Consider the following 10,488-nt stretch of genomic DNA (forward strand, 5'->3'; position numbering starts at 1 on the left):
TGCTCTTTTTGTCTGTCGCTGTTAGCTTCCAAATAATACAGTACTCTCCTAAATAGCTAGCTCGGGCCAATTATATCATGAGCCTCTCAAATAGTTTTTTCCGACAGACTAGGCAATAAATATGTATCCAAATATTATGCTGACATGGCTATAATGATGACGCTGTAAAACATTTGACGTGGAAGGTTTTCGTTTCCGGGTACACGCACTCTATACCACCTTTATGTACTATGTACATATACTTTCCCCTCTGCCTTTCATTATCTAAGTCATGGTATCTTGTCCGTTGATTGTACATGTGACTCGGATTATGGGTAATAACATTTTTCTGAACACGAAATATGTATTACGATTCATTTCCGGGGCAATTGTTTTCAGAGCACTGCGTGTTTCGACATAGTGCCAATACCGGATTCGTCATTTAGTGGACACCGACCTACCTCTTTCTGATCGTGCAAAATAATCAACGACATCGTTTTACCTCATGTAAACGTACGTTCAAGAACAATCTTTAGAGTGATTTTTTTATCGGTAACTTTGACTGGAATCAGAACAAGATTATTGTGAATCCTTGGTAGCTGGGATGCATTTAGTTAACACAATCAACACTGCTGATGAGGGGAAAGACTGAGGACCTCGCGCGTTTCGTTGTTTGTTTCGGACATTAGGCAAACGGTAAGCTTCCACTTCCATCAAGCATAATTTTATACAAATGAGTAGAATAACGGACAAAGCCAACATTTCGAAGCATAAATCGTAATTCAGCTGTGTTTTGAATTTGAAATAACATTACAATATTAAAGATATTCAACAAATTAGATTAGATGATTCGATATATGTGAAAGATTCCCATACAAATGTTCACTTGCCAAAATTCATTTAAGATTGGCGAAATCTCCAAACAATACACGGGCTACCATGGCAAATTGTATATCAAACAAAACGAACTCTCCGATTCTAGTGGTTTGTCAATATAATTACAATAACTTTAAACACGACTTTCGTTTTAAAATGAAAACAAACGTTACGTTTGGGGATAGCTGTGGTAACATTTGTGGTCAAAATGTTCTACTTTTTGTGTCTGAGTATTTTATACCACATTCGCTTCCAATTTGATCTTTTGGTAGTAAATTATGATGAATGGAACAGAGATTACTGATAAGGGCTAATCATAGCGCATCGAAGGTGATAAACCAAACCCAGGTCGAAATTCCAGTTGATACCAGTTGAAACCAGTAAGGATTTCCAACTGGTATCTACTGGTTTGAACTGGTCTCAACTGGTACCAGTTGATACCAGTTGATACGATTTGGAAACTAGTAGAAATACCAGTTGACATCCGAGACCAGTTGATATTACCAGTTGATTTACCAGTTGAAAACCAGTAGATGATTAACAGTTGATTTACCAGTTGAAAACCAGTAGATGATTACCAGTTGATTTCCCAGTTGAAAACCAGTAGATGAGTACCAGCTAGTTGATTAACCAGTTGAAAACCAGTAGATGATTACCAGTTGATTTACCAGTTGAAAACCAGTACGAATACCAGTTGATTTACCAGTTGAAAAACCAGTTCAATGTATCTTATGCATATTCGTGATTAATTTGCATATTTTCACAGAAAATATAATTATCATGATTTGTCAAGCAAATGTGACATGCACATAAATGTTGTGATTTATATTTTCTTAGTTAATTATTGACAAATATATTACACATGGCTGATCATGTTTTTCATCTAATTTAAAACGTAAAATTAGATATGTTGATATATGTTATTACTAACCAGGAAATAAAGTGTATACATTTGTAAATGTATGCTCGTACTATAAATGTCAACTCAAATATCACGCATCTGTAATCTACTTCAAATGATCATGTTGATGGGGTAATTGCAAAAGTTTGTATATGTGGTTGGTGGCCAGATGCTAATAATGATTATTGATTATCAGTTGATTGATTACTGGATAATAAACTGGATAATCAACTGGTAAATCAACTGGTAATTTAACTGGTAAATCAACTGGTAAATCAACTGGCCCCAGTTAGCGTTGTTTCAATTTCCATATTAAAAACCAGTTGAACCTACTGGTTTCAACTGGAATTCCGACCTGGGAAGCGGACAAAGGTAACATGTCTGTTACGCTACCTTTAAAGCTCTGACAAGTGCGTAGTATACTACTCTCAAAACATTTATACTTGTTTTAGAGTGTGAATATAAGTTTCAGTTAACGCCTGAATTAGAATCATCGAACACTGTGACACCATCAGTGGCGTATGCAGGATTTTTTTTTTCAAGGGGAGGGTTTTTAAAATTTGAAGAAAAAAAAGTATTTTGTATTTAAAAAAAAAAAACTTAAACAATTTTGAGGGGGTTTGAACCCCACAACAACCACCCCCCCCCCCTGCGTACGCGCCTGGACACAATCATCGGAAGTATATTGGGTTCAATCCAATAAGAGCTTGTACTCTACTTTGCCCATAGGACGGGTATGAATGTTGCTTAACATGAGTCATATACTAAAACCACATTCTCACTCACTTCCTGGATCGAACAAAATATATTTTTTTCGTAAAAGGCAATGAACATGATTAAAGGGAGTACAAGTCTATATCATAGATCGTTTCATTATTAACAACCGTAATAAAGCAAAGGAGTCTAAGGCGTAAATTTCGTGGGTGAATAAAATACAATTTTTCTGGTAAATTAGGTCTCCAATCTCGAAACTTAACTGTTTTTAGAGATAGAAGGACGTCTCTCACATACTTTTTCAAAAAAGCATTTGTTGCATTCACGGGAAAGTGAGTATCTCAAGATACGTTTCAATTTGTCAAACAATGTTTGGCAGCAATTAAGTAAATAAGGCGTATCCTTTTCTCTGTGTGTACATGGGCAAAAATGTCGTCGAACTATTGAAAAAGATTTTTTTAATATTTAAAACAAATAATAATATCTCAATATGTGGCTAATTTAAGGATTAAGAACCCTTTTTTTCCTTTCTTAAATTCCTGGCATCAAATGCAATATAGTTATGAAACTTAATGGATGTAATGTGTAGAGACATGTTTGGCTTGTTCTGCTCATGCACCTGGCATACTTGTTATGGCTCCGCGTCAACAGTTATTGAGTCAACGACACAAATGTAGAAACGGAAACATTAATAATATGGTGGACTGTACGTGTGGCCATAGTTCGCACTTGACTTGTATTCGCTGACATTTCCCTATGGATAGATATCGGTAAGATATAAAATATCTGATACCACCAATGGAAAGAGAAACCTTAAACTACCCAGATAAATCTTTCTTTGTAATTGGGTTTGAAAGTATGAAAATATTGGGAAAAGATCAGCAGATGTTGCTATCTTTAGCGCCCGTTTCGGTATTAATGTTTAACTTACCGACAAAAGGGTGCAGGAATCTTCATATCTAGAGGAGATGTCAACAAAATTGTAAAATAAGAGGTGATACCAACTGCAATTATCTTATATTTGATGAATTGCTTTTTTAGCTGTTAAGAAATCAGCTGTAAACTCCTGTGCCCGAGTTTATGTCTCGTTTTGTAATGACTCTTTGGCAGTTGTTGCGCATGTCTATCTGACATCGAATTGGGAGATCTCGATATCTCTGAAATCTTTTGCTGATAAATATTCTAGCTCCACCAATCGTAGTCAAAATCTTTGACGTATATTTGGTTATAATTGAACTAAATAAAGTTGTGTACAATATGAGAATTTATGGTTCCAATATCATATTTCCTTTAAAACGTGGTTAAACCTCTGCGAACTTTGGTCACCCCATCATATGACTATGAGTCATGAATATATGTAGTCGAATAATATCCCATGCAATATGGAAACCACTTTTTTATTACGAGGACATTTGGACTGTAAAAATGCCTGGCTATAATTATGAGGGTGAAAACCAACAACGAAATACTTTAATGAGCGGGGGCTAGCATAAATACTTTGTCATATCAGGATCCTGTTTCGTAGAACTCGCTATAGATAACAAATGCTGCATTTTTATGGCAAATTTGCCCTGTAACAATCGAATGCCTGTAGAAGCTTATAAGAGTTATTGTAACTTGTTTTTGATAACAAGTTTGAAATAGGTCTCTGGTATCTTTGTTTTGAATTTAGGAAGTTTCCACTATGTGTAAAGATATTTTTCGATTTTTCCCCTGTGCAGTGTGATCCCGACAGCAGACCGCAATGGCTACCAGGTCGAAAGAAGAAAAGTTCCAGTGTTTGAACTGTCCAATGTGTCTTGATGTCTTATGTAACGCTACCTTCCTTAGCTGTGGCCATTCCTTCTGCAGGGGTTGTTTAGAAGCATATGACAAGCAACTCAAGGATCTGAATCACATTGTCTGCCCAGTCTGCAGGAAGTCGACCAAGCTGGATCAAGAACGGGTCGCAGGTTTGACACCAAACTTCTTAGCCAAAGGTCTAAAAGATCTCCTCAAAGTGGACGTCATCGCACAAAGTCAGGAAGACGATCTTTCATCGAAATTCTGTTCATTGCATAGTAATGTCTATAAAGACATTTACTGCCAGCCCTGTGGTGAGTTCATCTGTCTTACATGCTTTATCGACAGCCATCAAGGTCACAAGATTAAGAAGCAGGAGGAGTTAGAAAAGGAGTTGAAGACCAAAAGAGATGCTCTTCTTGAGAAGAGCACGACGAGAAAGGCCCGCTTTGAACAGTGTTTGAGCGAGGCTCTCCTACAAAGAGATGTCATGAATTCACATCTGAGTGGTTTGGAGAGGGAAGTCAGAGATACCTTTGCCATCAAGGTTGTAGCTCTCCAGCAAAATGAGGAAGAATTGCTAGAGAAGATTGAAGGCATCAGGAAAGACTTGGACAAGCAGTTGGAAGGTTGTATTTATCGCTGCACAGAAGTCATTGGTAAGATCAGTAGTTCTGTCAAACTCTTAACCCATCATGCAAGTAAGCCTTTAGATCATGATATTATTAAAGCGGACCAGTTGAGATGCGCCGATCTAGAGGATTCACTGATGAAGGTCACTGATGAAGAGTCTACAACACGTGTGGAAGAGATAAGAAGGAATGTACAGTTTTGTCCGGCTGGGGATGAGCTTCTTGCCCTAGGTTGTATAGATGTCAGCGTCAACGACATAGAGAATAATAGTAGTCATAATACCACAGATGATGCTGTGGTTTCTGAAGAAGCGGGAGGGCCACCAGCTAGCAGTCTGGAAACCGTGAATGCCACGCAACATGTGAAGACTACTGGTAGAAAGCATAGAAGAAACAAGAGAGGAAGAAAGCAGCAAGTTTGCAAGAACGATTCAGGCATTCCAGAAACAGTATTGAATAATTCAATGAGTATTGTGAGAACAAGGGCTTTCCCTTTGGATAAAAGACGCTTGTTCGGGCTCGCAGCTCTGTCGGAGGATGCAGTGGTTATAGGATACGGCGAGGATCGGATAGGTTGTGACCGCTTTACTCTGTCGGGTGACGAAGGTCCATACCTTGGGAGTGAGGTGGGTGACGTCTATGATGTTGCTTTCCTTTCAGGTGGCAGGACGGTTATATCAAAGGAAGGAGATGAATTCGTTATATACAACACCATCAGCGGAAGCAGTAGCGGCAAGAGGTACGCTTTGAGGCCATCTGGAGGACTCGTCCGGGTGAGCACTGATCAGCATGACAACATCTACGCCGTAAATAATAACCCAGTGATCTGCGTCTTCGACGGTAGCAACCCTAACCCACAGAGAGTGGTCCGCACTGGGAATATCCGACCGCAGCAGATCTGCGTTACCAGGACTGGCATAATGATTACCAGTACCGGTACCGGCAACTTCACGCCTAGCACGGTCACTGTCTTTGACCGGGAAGGTCGCGTAGGCCCTTCCATCATAGCAACCAATCAAAATGAGTATGTGTATGCTACGGTAGACAACCTTGATAGAGTTCTTGTAGCAATCGTGGGGTCTTTGTCAGATACATTGAGTTTAACGAGGTACAGGCTGCAAGGAATTCAGCCCATTGAAGAGGTGAGGTTTCAACTTCTTAGAATGCCTGGTCAAAATAAGTTGGGTTTGTCTGGTACTATGTTCCACATTGTCAGTCTTTCACCCAACATGATTGCTGTTGTTTTTCAGAACTGTCTTTCTTTCATACAGCTAGGAATGTAAGTAGTGGAGAGTTTCGTCCTCCCTCCTAGAGCCCTGTTTCATTAAAAGTCACAAGTTACAAAAACTTTTATTAGCTACTGATGTCCTTGCATTTGATTGGCCGAGAGCAAAGTTGTATTAAAATTTCAAAATGTGTAACTAACAAAAAAGTCTTATGAATCAGAGCCTGTCTTAGGTTGCTTTAACCCTATTTTAACTGGGCTATTTCAGACTTTTTTTTACTAAGATCTCGGCCGTTTCACAGCCGATTGCCGCGAAAATGTGCATGCATGTCAAGTCAAGTGTATAGAATACTATGGTAATTTCAATTTTTTGAAAAAATTACTCATTTGCATATTTATTGTAATTTATGCAAACAAGGTCATAAAATTCACATTTTTACCCATAAATCATATGTTATTCATATGTAAGCATTCTTTTTCACTACATACATATTCACTATTTGGAATAATAATATGACAAACAAAATTGGAAGAACCAGGTTATTCCTTGTGTTATCTGTTCTGATTATTTCTTTTGTATTTCAATATTTTTCTAACCTATGTATTTTATTGTTTTTGTTGTTTTATTTGATTTCTAACTACAATTCAAATATTTTGCCTCCAAAACAAACACCTTAACTTTAATCAAGACCAAATAACCAATGTTTTATCTCTCTTTAGGAAAAATGATATTTCCTTGTTTTGTACACAAATCACAAAAATTAGTTATGAGCCCAATTTTGTTTGGGGGGGACATGCAAAGACATGACATGAAAAGACAATAGGTCACGTGACATTGTTACTATACGTCCGATTTTCCACAACATTGTTTTAAAAGATGCGTAAGACGAAAAGAAAAATGTAATGAAAGAAAAACTTTATATCTGCCGCGGTTCCAGAGTAGTCGCTAAATTACCCCCCCTCCCCCCAGTTAACATACATTGTAGGGTTAAATAGCGTATTGTACTTTTACTTGTACGACAGTAATCGGCTTGATCCATGAAGGTTCGTTCAGATATGAGGTGGTGAACTGCAGCAGTTTTTATTTGTGTCTCACAATTTGTAAATTGAATGGCAACTGCGCACAGCAAAGGCCTCACATGAAGTCTCTAAGCTCTGTGTTATCCATAAGATGCATAAATGGGCAGCATATTGCGCTTGTTACACCATACCAAATAATGTCCAGCGATTTTAATGGCTATCCAACAATATCGACAGTCTTTCGAAACAGTGTTCGGGATATGTAAATGAGCCTACTGTGACATGAATACACGCTAAAGGCCTACTATTTAGTGATATTTGTGAATGAAAAGTTGTTTGCCATAATTATCTGAATGGAATTTTGACTCATATCCAGACCAATTACAGTAGTCTGTGTACATTTGTGTACCCAATCCAAATACTAATACTATTACCATCTATGCGAAGAAAAGTATGATTATTAACAATTATGATTCTTTTTTGCATTCTGGAACTCATTTATATTTCACTCATAAGCTTCCTGTCGAACTGCTCACAACTTGTTCCAAAAGTCTCCCAGATGCAGGCACACATCTAAGACACTAAACAATAAAGGCATACACATTAAGACACCACCCCCCCCCCTTTATTCTGAATGGAAATGGAAATAGACTTTTATGGATTTTTTCGCGGAATGATCAAGCTTCTGCTTACAAATTGATTTTTTTAGAAAGGTTAAACAATTTTAGATCATTTTTTAAGGGGTTCATGTAGTTGTTACCTGTAATAGAATGCATAATAACTGTACAGGTACATGTAATGTCACTTGATTTGAGGGTAGCTATAATGATTAAGCAAGAAGTGCTCATGAATACCTTGTTTTTTTTAGGAGAAATATAATTTCTCTTTCAAATTATGTTTGTTAGTTCAGGTAAAGCAATGGTGCCTCTTCCAATTCAAGATCAATACTCTACCTTCTCAAGTGGAAATAAAAGTGCTTGAATTACTACATATTTTTTTTTTTTGAGAAATCTTAAGTGAAATTGCTTATATTTGCTGTTTATAAAGGCCCGGTCACACAGAGGGGACGCATGGGGGACGCACGGCCGGCGCATGGAAAATTTGCAATTTTGGCCAGTGCGTTGTCGTGCGCCCAACTTTTGTCGAAGCTATACAGCTAGCTGACACCAAATGCATAGCGCGCTGGACGCATACAGGGCGTATACAGGGCGCACACAGGGCGCACACAGGGCGCACACAGGGCGCACACAGAGCGCACACAGAGCGCACATGAAAACAACTTCCACGAATGCACAGCGTGTTGCTAGCGCGCTGGACGAATGGTCCACGCATGCACCGCGTTCTACGACGCACGGCCAGCGCATTGGAAATCGGAAAAGAACGTGTGCCTAACTTTTGTCATAATTTTGGAAAAGCTAGCGAGCTGACACAAAATGCACGGCGTGTAGCTAGCGCGCTGTGCGTATACAGGGCGTGTGCTCCGCGTTTGTCTGGCGCTGGTCTAGCGCGCTCCACGCATGTCTGGCGCTGGTCTAGCGCGCTCCGGCGCATGTCTGGCGTGCCTTTGGCGTGTATATTCATGCGTCGAGCTCGGCGCACGTTTTTGAGCATGCTCAAAAAATCCCGACGCACACAGCGAATGACGACGCATGCATAGCGCTGGTCCAGCGTTGGTCCAGCGCGCTCGACGAACGAGTAACGAATGACGACGCACGCCTAGCGAACGACAACGCACTGGCCCAAATTGCAAATTTCCAATGCGCTGGCCGTGCGTTCCCCATGCGTCCTCCCTGTGTGACCGGGCCTTAAAGCAGATGGGTTTATGAAAAGGAGTGTACATGTACTTTGTGTTTGTGGTTCATTAATGTTAATCTCCAAGTAGAAATCACGTTTTTGTTCAGTTTTGTTAGACTTTAGTTGAATCTCGTTGTTCAGTGGAATAAGTACAATTTACTTTTTACAACAGTAGGACAACATGTACAAAAGGAGTTAATGAAAGAGAGTTCATGTGTAAAGGATTGGAGATGGAGATGAAATGCACATTGTAGTTTAATTTTGGCATGAGTGTTGAGTTATTCATACTGACATAACAATAGTCAAGTATGGCTATTGTGGTGATATAATTTATTTTCGGGATGGTCAGTAATCCGTGATCCTATTTTGATGAGCGACATATCATACTACCTAAAAAAAATTATCAATGATCACAACAACAGCATTTTCCCCTGGTTTTTAAATTATTCAAATCTTTAATATTGTTTTTTTTTATACGATGAGTAAGCTTGTATAATTTGTTAACACTTGCATATTTCAAAATTTCATTCATGAAAGGTAGTGTTTCTCACATTTCTTGGTTTAATTGATGCAGTTTGCTGCAAATTACATTTGTATCAACACATTAATGAAAATTATCATGGTTGCACAATTAAAACAATTAGTTTCTCTGTCATATTTGTTTCAAACAATTCGTTTTTGTTTCATTTGCATTGAGGCAGTCTGCTTGTTTTGTCCAGCTCCATGTAGAGATATGTTGACCAAAAGTGGAAAATTCGGCTAGCCTTAGTGAGTGAATGAGTGAATGAATGCGTGAATGACTGACTAAACCCTTTGCTTACGGGAACCTGGTGGTCCCTGTGTTAAGCCTATGGGACTTATACATTTCAGTAGTCAACCTGGTGGTCCCTGTGTCAACGGGTTAATGAATGCATGAATGAATGCATAAACTAATTGATTAGTTAATTAATTGAATGAATGAAAATATGAATGACATGATTGCAAAGATGGGTGATTGAGTAGATAGATGAATGAATGGATGAATGAATAAATGATGATAAACGAATTAATGAATGAATGACCGAACGAATGAATGCATGAGTGAACGAGTGGCTGACTGAATGAGTGAAAAATGAATCGATCAATCATTCGAAGAACTATTCAAACGAAGATTGAATAAAAGTCTATCAATTAAGTGATTGATATAAAGATTTCAATCGTGATCTTAATCACATATTTGGGGAAAAGCACCCAAATAAACACGACAATTTTCTCTACCTCATCTCCAAAGATGCGCCCCATTACGCAGGGTAAAGTTTCTTATGACATACATGTAAATGAGAGAGAGAGAGAGAGAGAGAGAGAGGTACACCTCCCATCCGCCGGGCCTGCGAATTAAAGGCAAAATTGAAAAAAATAATAAGAATGATAATTAAAGCAACAGTTATAGAAGTAGGCTCTGAATAACAGATGGAATGTGTCACATCGTGTTCAGAGATGGTCTTAAAGCATTAGAAATTGATGAGCGTCCAAGTGGCGTGTGAATAGGTGTGTTTCTGCGTGGGGTGCGTGTGCGTGTGCGTGTT

The 10,488-nt window shown here is 38.6% G+C and overlaps 1 protein-coding gene across 1 annotated transcript; it reads left to right on the plus strand.

Annotated features, from left to right (window-relative positions):
- Window positions 1-528: 528 nt before the first annotated feature.
- On the plus strand, window positions 529-6,403 carry LOC105442084 (E3 ubiquitin-protein ligase TRIM56-like). Its single transcript, XM_011673890.2, has 2 exons — window positions 529-675; window positions 4,192-6,403. The coding sequence occupies exon 2, from the start codon at window positions 4,215-4,217 to the stop codon at window positions 6,165-6,167; it is 1,953 nt and encodes a 650-aa protein (XP_011672192.2). The 5' UTR covers window positions 529-675; window positions 4,192-4,214; the 3' UTR covers window positions 6,168-6,403.
- Window positions 6,404-10,488: the final 4,085 nt, after the last annotated feature.

This window comes from Strongylocentrotus purpuratus, unplaced genomic scaffold (genome assembly GCF_000002235.5).
Source record: "Strongylocentrotus purpuratus isolate Spur 01 unplaced genomic scaffold, Spur_5.0 spur5_scaffold_20, whole genome shotgun sequence".
In the NCBI taxonomy this organism is placed as follows: domain Eukaryota; kingdom Metazoa; phylum Echinodermata; class Echinoidea; order Camarodonta; family Strongylocentrotidae; genus Strongylocentrotus; species Strongylocentrotus purpuratus.

Excerpts from the sequence above, each read along its gene's own strand:
- LOC105442084 (XM_011673890.2), top strand. The coding sequence starts at position 4,215 with ATGGCTACCAGGTCGAAAGAAGAAAAGTTCCAGTGTTTGAACTGTCCA.